The following is a 20919-nucleotide window of genomic DNA, read 5'->3' on the forward strand; positions in this document are numbered from 1 at the left end:
CCTTTCTCTGGTTCGACTTCTCTCTCCATCGTCATCCTCCTCCTCCCCATCCTCCTCGTCTTCATCGTCTTCATCGTCACCCTCCTGCTCCTCGTCATCGTCCTCTGACTCTTTGTCAGACTCTTCCAGGCGACGACTGCGTCTCTTCCCAGGGTGGTCTCCTCCGTCAGAGCCCTCTCTCTGCTCCTCCCCGCTGGTCTCTTCTCCTCCTCCTCCTCCTCCTCCTCCTCCTGGGCCTCCTGCTCCTCCTCCTACACGACTCTCCTCCTTCAGCTTCTCCTCTCTGATCTTCTCCAGCTTGACAGGCTCCTTCCCCTCCACTTTGACAGGAGTGACCGTGCAGCGCCTCCTCCCCTGGAGAGAGAATAGGACACAGGTTGAGTATGTGGTGGTGGAGGGAGAAACACTAGCTGCAAGACTACTTTTAGACTTGTTAAAAAGCAGGAGTCTACAGCTTCTGTCCTGGGGAGCTGCTTGGTGCAACCTTTCATTCATCTGATTCAACCCATATGGAATAAAGAGCGCTGCAGTTAGTTCACACTGACTATGGTATACCACTGAAACCTAGACCGTCTAATTCCCAATCTATAAGAAAATGTCACCTGAATGGATTTCAATGACATCCAAACTCAGATAAGACAAAGATGACATCCAAACTCAGATAAGACAAAGATGACATCCAAACTCAGATAAGACAAAGGGGAAACTACATAAGACAACACTCACCCTGGGCGAGGAGAGATCCCGGTGTTCCTCCTTGTCACTCTCGCTCTCTGACTCCGCCTCTTCTTGGACGGGCTTGTCCCCTGGGCCCGTGGGCTCAGTCTTGACAGGCGGGGTCTGACCCTCCTTTAGCTCCACCCCTCCGGCAGTCTTCTGGTCCGTTTCGGCAGGTCTGGGGGGTCCAGGGGGCGGGGGGTCGTTGTGGTGGATGGTCCTGAACTGGATACCGGCGGATCTGCAGTACTCCTCAAACCCATACAGGTACCTACACACACACACACACGGACAGGAGCCAGTGAGTATAAGAGCCACCAGCAACACACATGTTTACTACACACATGCAGAAAATGTCCTAACAAGCCACCTTCAAGGCAATAATCTTGCATAACACAGGGATACAGTCTGAAATCTCGAATTCAAAGCACCCCGGTAGCAAGACGTATTGTCAAAGTACCACTCCCTAGTTCCATATCTCTGACCAGAGGGCGCAACACCTACTTTCTGTAGGCAGTCTTCACGTTGTAGGAGGCAGCTGAGTTTAGCACAGGGATGCCCAGGTCCATGTAGATCTGCTTCCACACAGAGCCACTCTCAATCTGGAAAATAGCCAGAAACATAAGCAGAGGAATAAATCAGTCATGCCAGGTCAGTATAGAATAAAAACACAGTCGTAAACCCGCCAACACCGATATCACAAGAATCTTTAAAAAAAAAAGATTTTAAAAAGAGCATTAATAGTCTACAGTAAAGTCATAATTCAGATCTGCCCTTTGGTTCACCCCATAGCTGCTGAGACACCAACACCACCATGCAGCTCCCTCCTGACCTTCACTTCTCTATGAGAAAGCTACAGAGGCTACGTTTCTGCTTACGGAGCAGACAGGCAGCAGGCAGGCAGGGCTGGGCTGGTGAGAATAGGTTGGTGACAACAGACCAGGAGACCTGACTGTCTACTGCAGCAGTGAGGAAGAGAAGGTGGGAGGGAAAAAATGATGGGGGGAGGGGGGGGGAGCAAGAGAGGAAGAAGCAGAGGTGGAGAGAGGGAATGAGCGAGAGAGGGGAGCGCTTTGGAGTGAGCAGGGAGAGAGCAGAGGGAAAGGGAGAGAGCCGAGCAAGAGACGGATGGAGAGCAGAGGGAAAGGCGAGAGACAGGCCGGAGCAAGAGGGAGGAGGGATGGGGAGCGAGAGAAAGCAGAGTGAGAATGCAAGAGAAAAGGAAGGCAGAGAGAAAAGCAGAGACAGAGACAGACACAGAGAGAGAGAAAGGCAGATGAGAGATGTACTCACTTTATCGCAGCCCCCTGCATGGTAGACTAGCCGGAAGAGCTTGAAGAGGTTCAGATCCTTGTAGCCCAGAACAGGGGGTTTGTTAATTGGTGTCCCTGTGGAGAAGAGAGAGGCCAATTAACATCAGAGAGACAGAGGAGTGGAAAGAAAAAGGAAGAAAGAACGAGAAAGGACATTAAGACATTCACAGAGTGTTCACATAGACGTGTGATATAAACCTGCAGTACAATCAAGTGAAGGATGAGTAATCCTTCAAGGGAGATGATGCCTTTTGAATCATATCTGGAGGACGTTCTTATCTGTGACATGGATATGACCTCTCCTACATGTCATTGAGCCCATAAATGAAGCTGTGCCGGAATGAATTGAACGCCGTGGAAGTAGAAATCAGAGGAATGGCTCCTTGTAATGCATGCGTTTCATGCATTACAATGAGGCCGTCCCCCGACTTCTACCTCCGCCAGCTTCCCCTGATTGAATGCAGCAGTGCGCGTGTGTGCAGTGGGCTGAGGCAGCTCAGAGACTCACCTCTGTCCTCCATGAACTTGTACAGCTGTTGTAGAAAGTGATCTCTCTCCTCAGGGTCCGCCTCATCCTCAGGCTGTGGAGGAGAGGAAACACACGCTGGTTACGACCGAAACCCACACTAGTTATGAACTAAACCCACACTAGTTATGAACTAAACACACGCTAGTTATGAACTAAACACACACTAGTTATCAGTGTTTCCCATACATAGACAAGACTTTGGCGGCCTGCCATAGTCGTATTTGTCCTACCATAGTGTCATAAAGAACCGCAAGTATTTTTAGCTAAAAAAAAATTAAAGCACATTTTTCAGTGCTTAACACAGGCTATTGTAGAAAGTGTTCGCGGAAAGCCGCCACTGTCAAATAGAGCTGGGTATTGGCATGGACCTCACATGGCAGGGTTCTCCCCATGGAAGAGTTGCCCTGCGCCATGCTGTGAACTGCACCGTGCTGTGTAAACATTTCAAAGCAAATTAAACTATATATTTATTAAACTATATATAAACTCCTCAAAAAAAATTTGGAAACGTTATTTCAGTTGATTCTTCCTCCCCTTAATAACACCAATTGGTATTGTATTTTATATCGTTGGAAAGCCTGATTAGTCACCTTTACAATGAGTAAAGCACAACAACTTGTAAGGATCATACATTCATGGAATGAGTAACACAGCTAAACGTGTGGGTGGCGGCCCAAACATTTTTGACAAAATCCCCTGCAATATTCTTCTGTTGGTATTCACTCTCGCTTTGAGCTTCAAGTGCTGGCAGGTGTATGTCAGTCACAGGTGTGTGACTGGCACCTGAATGGCGCCTAATTGACAAGAATGATATTCTGGGGCCAGTGGCGATCCCATATCTCCAGAATTGACCAGCATGAGGGAGGAGGTGCCAAGCTGTTGTGACTGCGTATGGATCTTCCACACACTACTGAGGTCCCTGACAATGTAAAATTAAGTGTAAAAATGGCCAATACGTGTTGTTTTTTCCTTATTACTGTGGGAGAGTGCAATCATCCAATCCACCAAGCAACTCAAAACGAGAGTGAATACCAACAGAAGAATATTGGGGATTTTGGCAAATATTTTTGGGCTGCTACCCACACGTTTAGCTGTGTTGCTCATGATCCTCACAAGTTGTACCTCGTTGTAAAGGTGACTAATCAGGCTTTCCAACAATATAAAATACAATACCAATTGGTATTATTAAAGGGGAGGAATAATCAACAAAAAAAGTGTTTCCGAACTTTTTTTGAGGGGTTTATATCTATATATATTTATATATTTATGAATGATAGAGTAGCTATCTTTAATCTCCAACGGAAAAACGAACGAGTTATAATGTTCCTCAATGAATTCAGCTTTTTATCTGTATTTTTTGCATGAATATGTATGAATATTTCGGGTGACAATGGAATTCAGGGCCATGACGTTCAAAACTACTGAGGAGAACCCTGCATGAGTTACGGATACAATGCATATAGCAACACTACATATATTTACTGAAAAGTTACAAATGTAATTTGTAACATTATCGCACAGCCCTACTGTCAAAAGCTTGATGAAAGAGTAATACAAGACACAAAGAGGGGTAGTGGTGGTCTAGTGGATAGTGAGTTGGACTTGTGATCGGAAGGTTGTGAGTTCAAATCCCGCCTGAAGCCACACCACTACTAGTGTGCCCTTGGGTAAGGCACTTAGCCCTCAGTTACTCCAGGGGGAATGTCCCTGTAATTCGTAATTGTAAGTCGCTTTGGATACAAGCGTCTGCTAAATGGCAAAATTAAATTAATTAATTAATTACAAATAGGCCATGTATAAGCCATGTTAGTGCGTAGCCTTCATGAGTTCATGCTTGCCTACATATAATTTTTGTTATGCCACAACTATTACTATGTTAACTACTACTACTATGTTAACTATTAGTTAATAGGAACAAAGAAAAGAGTAAAATACAAAGAATAGACGTGTGGATAATATAGCCTAGTTATCATTCACAATGATAACATCTCAGAGACTGTTGTGACAGATGTACCCAGATCATATGGACCAATAGAATGTCACAGTGTTTCCCATACATAGACGAGACTGTGGTGGGCCACCAGTCTAATTTGTCCCGCCATAGTCTCATAATGAACTGAAAGCATTTTTAGCACAGTTTTTTTAGCATTTTTTAGCGCTGCTCACGCTGTTGCGGAAAGTGTTGGAGTAGGTAGTGCCCCCTGACAATTCTTTTCCAGGATTAGTTTTTTTGAAGACATAGTCCACCTACCACAGTCTCACAAAATCCTGTGGGAAACACTGAACGATGACTGACAGAGGATCTAAATAGCTTCACGCATTTAAATTTAAGGAAGTATAAAACGCTCGTCACACAACGCTCATCATCATCATCATCATCATCATCATCATCATCATCGGTGACAAGGCAATCACCCCAAAGCCCTCTGGAAACCCAGGTTATAGAACATGTCAAATCAACTCTACTGGTGGAGGCTGAAATCCGAGGTCGGGTTCACTGCGATGCATGGAATGGCAAAGTTCTATTAATTACAATGAGTAATGTCTTCCAATTTCTACCTCCACTAGCCTTCCCTGCTCTACTTCTATCAACACTAGTACAGAGAGGTACCAACCAAGCCTAACATCCAGCCTGCCCCATGCTCAAACTATATAAGAAGAAGAAGAAGAAGAAGAAGAAGGACTCTAAAGGAGGGGAGTGGCTCTGGCCAATAGGAACAGGCTGGCACGCCTCCTTCCTGGCCACCAGCCAATCCCCACACAGCTCCTCTTATGAACGCTAGGAAGTACTAGCAGCGGGGTTGCTATGGGGACGGAGTCGGAAGCCACACGAATGGCCATTTGTCCAAACTGTGGGAGCAGGAAGAATGATCCATTGTTGTGTTTGGGTGAGCGGGGCGGGGGGTGTGGTTTCCCACACGCTGGTTGGCTCTATTCACACTGTGGCTCAGTCAAGGTGGCTCAACCACAAGATGTCACAGAGGGGGAATGCCTGGCACATGGCCAACTTTATTGACGCGATCAGCGTACAGCGGCTTAGGTGTTCTGCCTCCACATCACTGGGCTGCTCTGCCCTCAGGCAGTGTTATGTTTCAAAGAGGGCAACGATATCAAGCAATAACAAGTACATATCAGAAGCCTCAATAAACGTAACAAGCATTCAGACTGAGAGAAACATCAGTAATAGTGTCCAACAACAGCTCACTCACACACACGCGCACACACACACACACGAAAGTGATCTGAGAGTAAAGGCAGCAGCGCCTCACCTCCTCCTTGGTCTTCCTGCTCTCCTTCTCCTCCCCTCCGCTCTCCTTCCCCTCCGTGTCGTCCTCGTCGCTGCTGGACGACTCCAGGATCTCACTCATGTCCATCTTCCAGCCCTCGGGGACCAGCTTGGTCTGCAGGAAGCACAGCGCCCCTTCCAACCCTGGGGACAGGTAGCGGACAGGAAGGAAGAAGCAGGGAGTTAGAGCTCAGAACCGCCACGACACTTCCTGTCCAGTCACACTGACCGTTCTACAGGGTAGGAGTTGAACCCTGCATGGGTCCAGGACTGGTGAAGGAACAGAGAGTGACAGTGCAGAGTCGGGCCGAGTCTTCCTCACCTTTCCTAGAGGAGAGTTCTGACTTGGAGACGTTGTCCATGTCCACCTCCTGGATCTCCTTCCTCACCACAGCGACACTGAGGAGAAACCAACACGCATGTAAATACCATGGCTTCGTCTCCAACGGCTACAAGCTCTGAGAGGACTGCAATCCCAACAATAGACCATGCATGTTCACACAGACCCTGCACAGGACATGCTGGACAGAGAGGAAAATAAAGCACAGAATATTAGCGAAATTACATTTGTTTTCCGTACATGACATGAAATACTTACAATTTAGAGTCTGCAAATGACCGGACTAAACATTGGTCCTTTTTGACATTCAGCTCATCATTGCAGCTGGGCGACACCACCTAGAGACAGTGAAGAGGAGGAGAGTAAGGAGCAGGCAAATGGCTCGACACGCTGACTACACATTTCAATTTGGGGGAAAGAGAAGTGCAGTAAAATCTAGTAATGTAACACTTGACTCATCTGCACATCTCAAATGGACTGTGGCTCACAATCGACACACTATTCCGCTTGTAGTGCACTTTGGGGTCATTAGACTCTTATTCTGATACTTAAGAAATCTAATACGATTGGATAGGTCTAAGCAAGCTTTTTATTTCATTGCTTTCACCGATCAAGTTATGTTAGATCTGTGATTTCTGCCAGGGAGGGAGGGAGGAAGGATGTATTCTAGGAGTTCTAGAATAGGTCCTGCGTCCCAGACAGAGTGTGTAACAAGGAAGTGACTCACCAGTGCTAAGTACCAGGACGTGCGGTCCGTGCCAGTCTGGACACTCACCACCTTGCCCAGGAGGTTATCATTTAGCCTCCTCCTGTCATCCTCGTCACTCTCACTGGAGGAAGACCCCTTCTCATCCTCCGCACTGAGGGACAACAAGGGGGGGGGGGGGGGGGGTTTAGAGAGGGCATCTATAGAGTAGGGGAGGCTGGTGGAGGTAGAAATCAAAGGACAGGCTCATTGTAATGCATGAATGGAATTAGGAATGGTATGAGGAGTAGTATCATTAGATTCCATACATTACAGCAAGCTGAGAGGCCCAGAACACCAAGTGCAGTTCAATGTTATGTTAAGAGTAATGAAACTGTCTAGCTAACATGACGACCCATAGGCAAGCAGAGAGAACCATTTCGAAAGCAAACAGATTACCATTAAACCTCTTGGGGAGCAATCATCTACAATGGAGAACATTTCTGTTCATCCTGACCTTAATAATAGTGGGTCATCTCTAGCCCACCATATTAAGACATAACGACCATGTTCCAATGCTTTCCGTTTCCCCTAACAACTAAAGCGTCTCCGGAGTCCTCACTGAAGGAAAGATAATACTGGCTAAGGAAAGACATGTTTGTTATAACAGAAGATGACTACCAATGCGTGGACAGCACTTGGGGAGCCCCCACAGCAAACAGCAGGTCAGCATTGAAGGGTTAACTTGTCAGCCAATGTTTTGATTCCATTCTTTATTCCATGTATTATAAGGACTCCTACCATCTGCCCTGGCCTGGAAGACACATACAGCTAGGTCCATATATATATTTGGACACTGACAGAATCTTTGTTATTTTAGCTGTTTACCAAAACATATTCAAGTTACAGTAATATAATGAATATGGGATTAAAGTGCAGACTCTCAGCTTTAGGATAAGGGTATTCACATCCAAATTGGAGGAAGGGTTAAGGAATGATAGCTCTTTAATATGTAGTTCCCTCTTTTTCAAGGGACCAAATTGACTCAAAAGCTTCATGGAACTATGTGGGCTATTCCTTCATTATTTCTTTAATCAATTAAGCAGGTAAAAGGTCCAAGTTGACTCCAAGTGTGGCATTTGCATTTGGAAGCTCTTGCTGTATACGCACAACATGCAGTCAACGAAGCTCTGAATGCAAGTGAAACAGGCCATCCTTAGGCTGCAAAAACAAAACAAAAATGCAGAGAGATGGCAGGAACATTAGGAGTGGCCAAATCAGTTTGGTACATTCTGACAAAAAAGAACGCATTGGTGAGCTCGGCACCACAAAAAGGCCTGGACGTCCATGGAAGATAACAGTGGTGGATGATCACAGGATCCTTTACATGGTAAAGAAAAAAAACCTTCACAACATTCAGCCATGTGAAGAACAGTCTCCAGGAGGTAGGCATATCATTATCCAAGTCTACGACAAAGTGGAATAGAAGTGGAATATTCTGCAATGGCCGAGTCAATCACCTGATCTCAACCTGATCGAGCATGCATTTCACTTGTTGAAGACAAAACTACAGGCAGAAACAACGCCACAAAGCATCACAAAGAAGGAAAGCCAGAATGTTGTGAGATCCATGGGTTCCACACTTCAGGCAGTCATTGCCTGCAAAGGATTCGACAAACTATTAAAAATGAACATTTAATTTATGAATATGTTCATTTGTCCAATTACATTTGGAGGCCCTGAAAATAGGGGACTGTGTATGAAAATGGTTGCAATTCCTAAAGGTTTCATACAATATTTTTTGTTCAACCCCTTGAATTAAAGCTGAAAGTCTGCACTTCAGTTGCTTCATTTCAAATCCATTGTGGTGGCGTAGAGCCAAAATTATGGAAATTGTGTCACCGTCGAAATACTTCCGGGCCTAACTGTACATATTGTCCGGTAAACTCCACTCCTGATAAGCACGCACCTAACCAGAGCATGCCCTTGAGTGTGATTGAATTGGGACTGGTAAACAGCATAGCCCTTCAACTGGGTTTTGCACTTCTCTGAAGGGCATTTCCCAGGAGTACATAAGTGAGTATGGTATGGTTGCCTATGGTCAACTCACACGTGCTGCGATGACCTCCTCCCACCGCGGTTCGATTTCTTCCCGATGACGGGGGTGCCGAAGTGTTCAGGGTTGGTCAGGGGCAGCTGGTCCAACGTCTAGATAACAGAGAAGACGACTTAAAATCAATGGATCAGAAACATTTACGGCTGGTTTCACAGACACGGGTTAAGCCTAGTCCTGGACTAAATCACACTTTCAATGACAAATCTTCATTGCTTTCTAGTGTAGGATTAGGTTCAAGCCTCGTCTGTGAAACCGCCCTATTACGTATCATTTAGTTATACAGATAGCATTGACATTAAAACATACATGGCTTCATTGGTGAGTTTTATCAAATTTGTCAATGTAGTGTGTTTGTTGGTGGTCTGACAGCGACGTCGATTGCGCCTGCTGTTGTGATTGTATCTTGAGATGTGTCTCGAAGCGCAAGAATCATAGCTTTGAGAAGATGTAACACATGACTACCGATGTAAACATAGGAATATAGGAAGCATGTACACGACTACCTACGTAAACATAGGAACATAGGAAACATGTACACAACTACCTACGTAAACATAGGAACATAGGAAACATGTACACAACTACCTACGTAAACAATCTAAATCTCTTTTAGAAGACACAGACCCGTTCCAAATGTGGCAGCAGAATATGGTATTGGCTGTATAAGGTATGAACTGTTGGGTTTTAATGTGTTTGCAGTGTTTCCCCTAGGTTTGCTGCCTTGGGGGGTGGCATGGACCCCCCCCCCCCCAGGGGGTAAGACCCTGCCTCATACCAGCGCCATGTCCAGGGGTGTACTTGTACATTAAGCCGCCTCACGCTACGGAAACAGGAGATAGGCTCCTGCCCTATGGGCCATTAGGCTCCAGAACCATCGGTTCTCAAGGCTACTTACTTATGTGGTCTTGACTACCTGTCCACTTTCTCACCTGGTTCTTGCTCTCTCTCTCTCTGGTGTGCCGACACCATCCTGCTCTCTCTCCTTCTCTCCCTCCCTACCCTCCTCTCTCCCTTTTGCTGTCAACCAAAAGGTAAACAAAACAGCCAGAGTATTTATAATCTAATAAGAGGCATAAATTGATCCATATCAATTTATAACACAATTATAATTGAATATTGGATTGCTGTGGGCAATCCAGTCAGATAATCATGTCATTTTGACTTTACTCTCTCACCTGAAAAAACATTGTATGTCCAACTATAAAAAACAGACATTTCCAATGCTTCAATCAACTGTCCATGTACTGTAAATATGCCATTATGGTATTACCATGAAGCCCAACTCTAGCAGAATAAGAAAGATAGTATATCTACTTTAAGTAAAATAATAAAGTGCCTCCAGTTAGCTCTTTAGCTGGCAAGTGTGCAAGGAGACTAGTTCATCTCATCACCTCTGAGCTAGCTAGCTTGCTAGTTCTTTGACACTATTTACACTATGGAACTATAGTCAGACACTTTCTAGTCACGATAATAACGACCAATTTTAACCAACTTTCTCTGTCAGAACACTCAGCAATTATATTTGCTAACGTTTGAACTTGCTTACTTTCAATCTGCAGACATCACAGCCGGCAAAAACTCTCGCGTCTCGCGCGCACACTTGCGCAAAATCTTGTATTATTCTCCAGCGCTGGCACAGCGCGAAGTGTGGAGATAGGTCTGGCTATGCGAGACTACGGTGGACCAACGTTACCAACGAGCCTATGGGCTTGCCACTCGCCAGATTCGGGTTGGGTGCGTTTAAAAAACACGGATATTTTAGCCTGCTTGTCAGATGTTTGGTGTCTACGTCCGTAATAATTCCTCTTTCTTGGGGGGGCGGGGGGTTCCGTTGGGAGGGCGGCCCGCCCCCCCAAGGCAATGGTAGGGGAAACACTGGTTTGTATGTGTTCATTATCGTTGCCTGTATGTGTCTGATATCACAAAGTTCACAAAGGGAAACAAATTAAGTGATTCTAATCTTCTCTCTGGCCGTGGTCCGATTTTCTGGCCTTCATCTTAATGTCTGCCTGCTCATTCACCTCCAACCATGGGTTTGGAGGCTGGATTAGTGTAAACACGGGTTAGAGGGAGTTTACACCACATTTCTTACACCAATCCAGTCGTTTTAAACCCATAGGGGGGATCGAAGGAAGCAGTGTTTCCCATACATAGACGAGACTGTGGTGGGCCGCCATAGTTTAATTTGTCCCGCCATAGTCTCATAACAAACCCAAAGTATTTTAGCGCTATTCTATTTTAAAGCACATTTTTCAGTGCTGCCCACACTGTTGCGGAAAGTGTTTGCGCAGGTTCACGAAAAGGCCGGAGCTAGGGCGTTTACCTGCACCCCATCCCCCCCCCCCCGCGGGAAACTCTGAAGGGAGGCACACTTCAGGAGGGGTACGGAATTCGGGGAAAGGAAGTCGAACAGCTGAGAGATTAAAGAAAGGGCCGCCTTACCTCGCTCTCGGCGAAATGTCTCTCCCCCTTCAGACACAGTGATGTCCTTCTGAGGGTCTTCTCATCACCGTCATCAAACACTGCAACACACAACACGTTTAGCTACACACAACAACACACAACAACACGTTTAGCTACACACAACAACAACAACAACAACAACACGTTTAGCTACAGACAGAGACACGCGGCTGCTCTGCTTCTGTAATAACCATTTAAACACAGCAGTTTTAGATCATCTCAAATCAATCATTATTCATATTGCTACCTATGGGTGAAACACAATGTGCATTACAGAAAGGATTAATACAAACAGAGACCGGGATAATGCACAGCTATTATTATTAATAAACAGCTGCCCTGTTTGTACAATAACCATGTCAGATATGAACAGAGAGATATGAGGCTCATCGGGATCTTGTTTTTAGTATTTTTTTCCTAGCACCAGGGGAGCCCCCCCTCCCAAATTTCGTTGTATGGTACCTGTACTATATCAATGACAATAAAGACCATTCATTCATTCATTCATTCATATAGGCAAACAGTGATGTTAACCACCAGGCAATTCAGAGAGATGGGGGGGGAGCCGACTATGTGGTTAACGATTGCCAGACCAATGCCCACAGCGCCGTAACAGAGCCCTGGGTGTCTGGGTATGAAGGAGCTTCAGCAGACTCCTGTAACAGAGCCCTGGGTTTGTGGGTATGAAGGAGCTTCAGCAGACTCCTGTCCATCACTGTCCATCACATACAGTAGATGAACAGCTAGATAACAAGTCTGGGGGGGGGTCAGTTTCTCAAAAGCTTAAAATAGTGCTACATCTCTACAACCCGGCCGCAAAGCCACGAGAGAGTAATAACTGTGTAATTTTGCAGGTCTTAGTGGAGGAGTGGGCCTGGATGTCCACAAGAGATAAGTAGTACTGCTTTAAATATGAAGCCTTCTGGAAACTAACCCCTGAAGGGTTGGGTAAAGCACATCCAGATCTGGGACCAGGCTAGTGATGTCCTGTGTGTTCCAGATACACAGATTCTGCACAGATCAGCAGCTATTTACACGCCCGGAGGCTCCAGTGGCTCCAGCACAACCCTAATGTGAGCAGAACCTGAATCTGCGCCTCCAACACACTCGTACACATTTTCCGTTTCAAAACGAAATGTTCAGACTGTTTGTTGATTTGTGTTTCGGCACATTGTGACGTTAGAATTATACGGTTCTATCTCCATTTTTGGTCAAAATTGAGGTTTTTTTACATAATCTGATCCATTAGGTGTTTATTAATGCCTGTGTGGTGTTATTTTTTAAATGTTGACATTTTTTAGTTAGTAATTCATAAAATACAAAGGTTCCATCTCACAAAACATAATGGAATGTAAAAACTTTGACACTCAGTATCTCTGAACTACTCTAAACGGAGATAGAACCGTATAATTCTAAGCTCACGACATGTCAAATGTACGTGTGTAGCATGACCTCTGCCAAATGTAACACAGCAACGTACTGTATTAATCTGTATAAATGATATGGCTCTGAAAAAAACATTGTATATATAATAATAACAATAATACGGGAATCACAGATTTATTTCCAGACTTTAAAGCAGACTGCTTTTTTGCCTTCTCCATACTTTTATTCCAAACATGCGTAAGAACCCTGAGGAACAGACTGTAGCTGTACTTACCCACTGTGTACCAGCTGGCGTCTGTGAGTTTGTTGATGACGGCTTCACCATTAACTCCCTCTGTAGTCTTCACCTCCACTGTGGAGCCCACCTGCAGAAACACACACACACAAACACACACGGTGATCCGCTACATCGTATGAAGGACAAGACATATATCACACAGTCATTTTGTCTTTTAAGGACTCTTGGAGAATCATCCTACAATGTGCTAAAATAAATCTTAATAAATAAACAAAACACACATCATATTTTAGTCTTGGGGTGATCATATTTGAGTACGGTACTTGTAAGATAAGCAGTGAGAGGGCAGATTCAGGGATCTGCAATTCCAGATGGAAAGAGTGCAGGTATTAGCTCCGCCCATCCCTACACACATCCCTGACATCTGATTCAGGAGGAGGGCTGGAACAATCCCCAGCAGCCCCAGAAGGACCCAAGCACCCCCATAAGTACCCAGGACCCTAGCACTACCAGAAGGACCCAGGACCCCAGCACTAGCAGAAGGACCCAGGACCCTAGCACTACCAGAAGGACCCAGGACCCCAGCACTAGCAGAAGGACCCAGGACCCTAGCACTACCAGAAGGACCCAGGACCCCAGCACTAGCAGAAGGACCCAAGACCCTAGCACTACCAGAAGGACCCAGGACTCTAGCACTAGCAGAAGGACCCAGGACCCTAGCACTAGCAGAAGGACCCATGACCCTAGCACTACCAGAAGGACCCAGGACCCCAGCACTAGCAGAAGGACCCAGGACCCTAGCACTACCAGAAGGACCCAGGACCCCAGCACTAGCAGAAGGACCCAAGACCCTAGCACTACCAGAAGGACCCAGGACTCTAGCACTAGCAGAAGGACCCAGGACCCTAGCACTAGCAGAAGGACCCATGACCCTAGCACTACCAGAAGGATCCAGGACCCTAGCACTACCAGAAGGACCCATGACCCTAGCACTAGCAGAAGGACCCATGACCCTAGCACTACCAGAAGGATCCAGGACCCTAGCACTACCAGAAGGACCCATGACCCTAGCACTAGCAGAAGGACCCAGGACCCTAGGACTACCAGAAGGACCCAGGACCCTAGCACTACCAGAAGGACCCAGGGCGGCCAGAATAAGCCGGGACGCTAGCACCACCAGTAGAACCCAGAACCGTAGTCAGAGACAGTAGCCTTCTCAACTGTTAGGAACACGACTACTCACGCCCTCTCCTCCGTCCGCCACTCACACCCTAGTGAAAACACATGGGGGGTTCCTCCCCTTACATATCCTCCTCCAACGCTTTCCTCTTAGGACGAAGCCAGTGGAGGACGGAGGAGAGGACATTTAAAAGGCTATTGACTAGGTCTGTGACTTCTTTTCTCCATCTCTCCTCACTTCCTTCTTAAAAACACATTGGAAGAGAACGTCCAATGTTCCAGCTCTTTGATATTATCCTCCAATGCATGTTGAGAAGGAAGCGAGGAATAGAGGAAAGACCATCGGGAAGGAGTGCTAGAGCAGCAGGAACCCAGGAAAAGGGAGGGTTTACATTGTAACTCATATCAATACGTCTCTAAACACAATGTATTGGTGTCTAAGCAGAGAGAACTCGTCACGCGTGGGATTCTGGACAGTGAACAGGGAAGTGGATGAAACCTCTCAAGGGTAATGGAAAAACAAGGACAAGGAAAACACTGAGGATGACTCAAAACTTAACGGAACTATAGGTGTTTCATGTTTACTTGAAAATTAGCAACAAACGTGCGCAAATCTGCTTAGAAGCAGTACATCTTGTGGCTATTCGGCACTACACACAGGAAGTTCACGGCAACAGTGTTTTATCTGGACCAAGTGTTCTTGTCCTCTATGTTCCTATTAGAAGAGCAGCCAGCAACGTAGACATATCCAACATCATACAATATGGAAGGAGCTAAAGTAAAAAATGTTTTCTTCTCTATGATGATAGGATGTGTGTGTGTGTGTGTGTGTGTGTGTGTGTGTGTGTGTGTGTGTGTGTGTGTGTGTGTGTGTGTGTGTGTGTGTGTGTGTGTGTTTGTGTTTGTGTGTGAGTGTGAGTGTGCACGCGGTAGTTCCCTCTTACCCTCAGTGGTCCTTTGACCTGGTCATCTTGGACGACTTGTGAGGTGGTCTCTCCTTTGAGCATCACCTGGGAAGGGAAAAGAGAAAGGAACATAGATGGAGATGGAGAGAGAGAGAGAGAGAGAGAGAGAGAGAGAGAGGAGAACGAGATACAGGAGAAAGAGACAGTGAGAGAAAGGAGAGAGAAAGTTATGGGGTTTAGTCGAGCGGAGGTAATCCAGTTATGTAACAGTCAGACACACACGGCCAATCCTGACCAGGTGCCACAATGCTTACAGGTGAGCTCTCATGTGCAGGGTAGGGCTGCACGATTTGGGGAAAAAATCGAATTGCGATTATTTGGACAGATATCGCGATTGCGATTAATTTGCGATTATTATTTTTTTAAATAGCAAAAAAAAAAAAAAAAAAGAAAAAAAAAGGGGACTTTTTGTAAAGTCTTGCCATATCTCCGGCTAGGAAGGTCGTATCAACGTGCAGTTTGTTTGTACGTCTTCAGGGGACTTAGAGGCTCCCTCCTCTAGCACCCCCACAGCCCGAGCTACGAGTGAAAGAACTAAACTTACATTGGGTTGCTTTAAAGTTGGGTTGCTTTAAAATCAAGCTTCAGATTAAAACATGTGATGGAGCATTACTAACCTGACTCAGGTGGTTTGTTTCACACAACCATCTAGGAAAGCTTAATTGGAAGCTGTTTGGAAAAGGGCAGGTACTTTCAAAAAATACTTGGCAGGTGATTGGATGAATCTGTCTATCACCTTCTATCATGGGCTAATTTCAGAGAGCATTACCACATGATACCATCAAACTGTTAACTGCTCTTATGCCATCAAACTGTTCTAATGCAAGGATGAGAACTTAAAAGATATGAATTGGAACAACATATTTATGTATGTTTTTTTTAAACAGCTGACATTTTGTTTCTCTCAAGTGTCAATTTTTTTTAACAATTCCAATATGAAAATAAAATAGGACCTTTCTACAAACAAGGTTATTTAATTATGGCTCAGGAGCAGCATCTAAATATTGCACATACTGCAATCAAGTTAAATAAAGTGATAATAAAAATGTCCAGTAAAAAAGAATAGGTCCTTTCTGTAAACATTGAAATAGATAAAGCTCTTCAACTCGTCGTAATGTAGGCCTATGTAAGTGCACGGCTCGACCGCAGATCGGTTGTTGTTGCATAGTACTCCACATGTTTCAGCTCCGTACGTGCGGGATGGAATCACATTATCTTTCATCCAGCGTTTGGATTAGTTTTTTAAACTCTTCGTTGCTCACAGTGTTAATAGACACCATGTCTTTAGCGAGGTAATGCGTGATGGAATTGGTTATTTCACGGTGCCTTCGTGAGCCCTTTTCATACGGGGTAACAGCCGCAAACGACTCTAAAACTCTAGTTTGCTTAACGTTAGACTGGGCTACGGGACTTTCACTTAACTCTCCGTCATAGAGCTGTCCGTGGTACTTTTTCAAGTGCTGATACAGGTTTGTGGCGTTGCGTCTGGATGTAGCGACTGTTCCACGACAGGTCGTGCCCAACACCTGCTTTTGTTGCACATCTGTCGTCCTAAACCCGAAATACTTACAACAGAAGTGCTGTTTTTCTTCGGGACTAAATCGTTGCTTCTGGCTCTGCTGAAGTCATTTATCCACCATGAATGTTGCTAGCTACCGAAACGTGGGCGTTTCACGTGCGATGTTGTTGTTGTGCGTGTGCGTTCATTGACATTGACGTTCATTGACATTGACGTTCATTGACATTGACGTTCATTGACGTTGAATCCGACGCGCTGTATGACGTATCCCATACGGGTAGTGGTGGTCTAGTGGATAGTGAGTTGGACTTGTGATCGGAAGGTTGTGAGTTCAAATCCCGCCTGAAACCACACCACTACTAGTGTGCCCTTGAGTAAGGCACTTAGCCCTCAATTACTCCAGGGGGAATGTCCCTGTAATTCGTAATTGTAAATCGCTTTGGATTAAAAGCGTCTGTTAAATGGCCCAAAAAAAAAAAAAAAAAAAAAAATTTGTCAAAAAAAAAAAAAAAAATCGCGGGCAAATCGCAGGCTTTGCGATTAGCTAATCGCATCATTTCAAATCGCGATTTCGATTTAAAATCGATTAATCGTGCAGCCCTAGTGCAGGGTAACACGTGGCATGCTGCCAGGACACACACACACAGCACCGAGCAAGCAGAGAGATTAGTACATACACACAGATCATGGGTGAGTTGCCCTTAAGCTTGGTAGCACTAGGATCATCTTAAGTCCATTGTGGGCAATGGAGGAGATGAATCAACACTCTGCCCTGCTCAATGATGGGCTAACAAGAAGAGGCTTCTCAAGACTCTTTGTCCTGTGACACAATTGACCCAACTGGAAGCCTCACAGTTCTCCATGTAAGTTCAATGTGACAAACACATCCTCAATGGGACAATCACAACAAACAACTGGAATACCATGCAATATGATAAGTAGTAACAGAATGGCCAGGTTTGTCATAGCCATGATCTGTAAACTCACTGTTTCTATATTGTCCTGCTCATCTCTCTCTGTGGAGAAGGTTCAATGGGCGCTACCTCATCTCAACCAGGTCAATGAAACAATAAGTCCAGGGAACTCACTAACATGGGCCTGGCCCAGTGACAATCATAATGGCCTAGGCTAGGCAAAGGAGAAGAATGGAGAATACAAGTCACAATGCTGCAACCGAACCTAGTGGGGTGTTGTCTGATCTTAAAAACAATGGACACCAATCAGTCCTGATCTACCTGTGGTTTCACTGGGTCAGTATCTCTGGGCCAACATTTCCACTACAGTTTTTTTTAGGAATACAGGTAACAACGCACATAAATCAAATGCTTTCCCCACTGATGGATAATATGCAAAGAGGTTCCAAACAATCCTGTGTTGACACACTGAATATCCACGATCCAATGTACACTTCTACCCAACGTTTATAACAATGTACACTTCTACCCAACGTTTATAACAATGTACACTTCTACCCAACGTTTATAACAAGGCCAGCAGACTGCACACAAAGCCTAATATAGCTAATACAGACTGACCAAGACAAAACACAGGCTGATTGTATACAGATATCAAGCCTGAAGATCTAAATTCATACAGAGATCTAGCCAGAGGAGAATCACTAGTGTTTAGGGTTCTTATGAGGATGACTTAACTGTTTGTAAAGTGCCTGATACAAGCTGTCATGTTATAGTGTGTCTGTCTGATACAAGCTGTCACGTTATAGTGTGTCTGTCTGATACAAGTATTTGTTATAGTGTGTCTGTCTGACACAAGCTGTCACGTTATAGTGTGTCTGTCTGATACAAGCTGTCATGTTATAGCGTGTCTGCCTGATACAAGCTGTCATGTTATAGTGTCTACCTGATACAGTTATGTGATAGAATGGCTGATTCTTCCTGAATTAAACAGTTCATGGAACAAGTCCACACTTGAAAGAAGTCACTGGCAAACAGAATATCTAGAGATAGTGATGGAGAGGGTGGGCGGGGCTTTCTGTAGCAATACATGTAAACATATTCTAATACAGTCTTCAACCACTCAATGCCTATTGTTGATATAAACAACATCTCCATGTAGGTTTAGACTATTCTTGATGATTCAGGCAAGAACATGTAACTACAGAAGGAAACTACTGTGAGATACAAATTGGAAGAAAATCACATTAGACTACCTCTCTTATTCCTTACTTCTGTAAATGGGGGCAATAAGGTTGTGTGGTGCTCACTCTTACCTTAACCTTCACCATCCTTTTAACAGTCTTGATTTTGGCCTCACAGAAGGCACCTCTGTACTTGGCGCTGACATCTGTCCCTACGGTCAGGTAGGCAGGCTCGTCCGCTGCCTGGCAGGGAGGGAGATAAACAAACACATCACAATTAATACTGTAATCAGGAGAGAAACAACAACGTTGGCTCTGAAGGTCACTGATGAAAGTAATTGTCCCAACAATAGCATTAATGTACACTCCATTTTGAAAAGAGGTCGAGTACTGAGCAAAGTGGTGCGGTTGATCAATAGTGAAATGCAAAACTTATCTAAACTGAAGTGATATGGAACATCGTGTTCATGTTTGACATTTGTAAATACTGTACTGACAGACCCAAACTAGCACATAATATTGTCAACCACGAAGCCTGCCAGCCAATTTTCTTTACCCCCAATATGAATATCTTGCAAGCTCAGTGAAAGAGGCGTCGGCTTCACTCACTGCTGTTTTCAACTGAGCTTAGCCAACTGACTTACCTTCATCGTCGAGGCTATTTGAGGGAGTCCAGCTCGATCGGTTTTGATTGCTGGAAGACAGAATAGGAAGTACATCATGTTATGGATACATAGCTCTATGGGGGTACGATGGTAAACTGTCGAAAATGAATAAACATGCTAACACAGGCTAACGAACTAGCCAGCCTACTTCTAACGCATTCTTCTCCAGCTCGATGCAGCCCCCTCCCCTCCAGATTCACCCAAAAAAAAAATGTGTGGCTGGTTGAACTAACACAGCTACGGTGTTTACTAGCTCAAACAAGATGAAAATCGGAGAAAGACTTTTTAAAGGGCATGTTCAAGTTGTGTAATGGCCAACGTTTGCGAGTTACAAGGACGTGGTCCAGCCGTGGGAACACAAACAGACTAGTGCGTGTTCTCCGTATTCCCGCTCCGCTCCGGGCTGACTGTGTCACGTCGCCATCACAGCTCCGTGCTGCTGCACCATGTCAGAGAGGCTCACTACAAACTGCTGCTGGTGAAATACACACAACAGCTGACTTCAACATGTGTGCTACAGTATTCACATAGAAGTAGGTTACAAAACAACGAGAGAGTGTAAATATTGTTTTGTTTTTTTGGTGTGGGCAAAAGAACGACATGAGATTTACTCTCAACTCGGGAGCTAAATTTAGCTAGCCAGTCAGCTAACTGCCCATGCTAACCGAACAGTTTCTCGATATGGCGATTTAAACCTTAGCCTGGCTGGTTGTAGAGTTAGCGAGCAGGTCCAGGGAGAACACATCACGCTGAGCTTTGCTTTAGGATCAACGAGAATCGGTGAAAGACGATAAAACCAAAAAAGTATCTGGGCAAAGAATTATTTATTTATTATCCAGTTCCACAAAAGGCGCATACATTTCTTCACTGCAAAAACAAGCCGACTGGCCACTGCCATTCAATTCTAAACCACCTTAATATTACACTGGAAAACAACGAGAAATTGAGCCACGATCTGTCCATTACTTAACGGAATATGTGTACAGCTTTTACAGTAAACTTGAATAATCAAAAGTTTGCATTTCATTTTAAAAAACATGACATTTTTAGGTACTTACATGCAACGACGCGACTGCTCACCACTTGGTCGGGTTGCAAAGCAATACACGAATAACAAGCTGTTGAGCCGAAGCTGTGTTTCTCGGTATCCGATTGGCTACCGTGACAGCGGTGGTCGAATGTACGAAATATGGTTGGCTGAGCGAGTCTTCGAATTCTATAGGCCATACCTTTTTTCTGTTTTTGATTGGTGAAAATGAAAGCGGCGCTTTGAGGGAAATGCTGTCATTGGCTGTCACTCATTTAGCTTCATTTCCACTAGAACACCCCAACTTGGAAATATGATTGGTTTAACGTATCTGGATCCAAGCTATCCGTTATTGTAATAGGTTAGGATCGTTCCACAAAGATCCGCCCATTT

At 44.9% G+C, this 20919-nt stretch overlaps 1 protein-coding gene across 1 annotated transcript in view; it reads right to left on the bottom strand.

The window, feature by feature from the left end:
- The window catches only part of arid4a (AT-rich interactive domain 4A), a gene marked incomplete at its 5' end in the record, with an annotated part of 29598 nt that extends 9201 nt beyond the window's left edge, over positions 1 to 20397 (bottom strand). Inside the window, 16 exons of the mRNA XM_080550219.1 lie at positions 2 to 354; positions 727 to 988; positions 1222 to 1319; positions 2011 to 2105; positions 2539 to 2611; positions 5829 to 5989; positions 6168 to 6244; positions 6444 to 6523; positions 6913 to 7045; positions 8981 to 9078; positions 11429 to 11508; positions 13110 to 13200; positions 15197 to 15262; positions 18967 to 19077; positions 19479 to 19528; positions 20358 to 20397. Of these exons, the coding sequence (XP_080406345.1) occupies positions 2 to 354; positions 727 to 988; positions 1222 to 1319; positions 2011 to 2105; positions 2539 to 2611; positions 5829 to 5989; positions 6168 to 6244; positions 6444 to 6523; positions 6913 to 7045; positions 8981 to 9078; positions 11429 to 11508; positions 13110 to 13200; positions 15197 to 15262; positions 18967 to 19077; positions 19479 to 19528; positions 20358 to 20397 (1868 nt within the window). The remainder of the gene's footprint in view (position 1; positions 355 to 726; positions 989 to 1221; positions 1320 to 2010; positions 2106 to 2538; positions 2612 to 5828; positions 5990 to 6167; positions 6245 to 6443; positions 6524 to 6912; positions 7046 to 8980; positions 9079 to 11428; positions 11509 to 13109; positions 13201 to 15196; positions 15263 to 18966; positions 19078 to 19478; positions 19529 to 20357) is intronic.
- Between the last annotated feature and the right edge of the window lie 522 nt (positions 20398 to 20919).

This window comes from Nansenia antarctica (genome assembly GCF_963989245.1).
Source record: "Nansenia antarctica genome assembly, chromosome: 1".
In the NCBI taxonomy this organism is placed as follows: Eukaryota; Metazoa; Chordata; class Actinopteri; order Argentiniformes; family Microstomatidae; genus Nansenia; species Nansenia antarctica.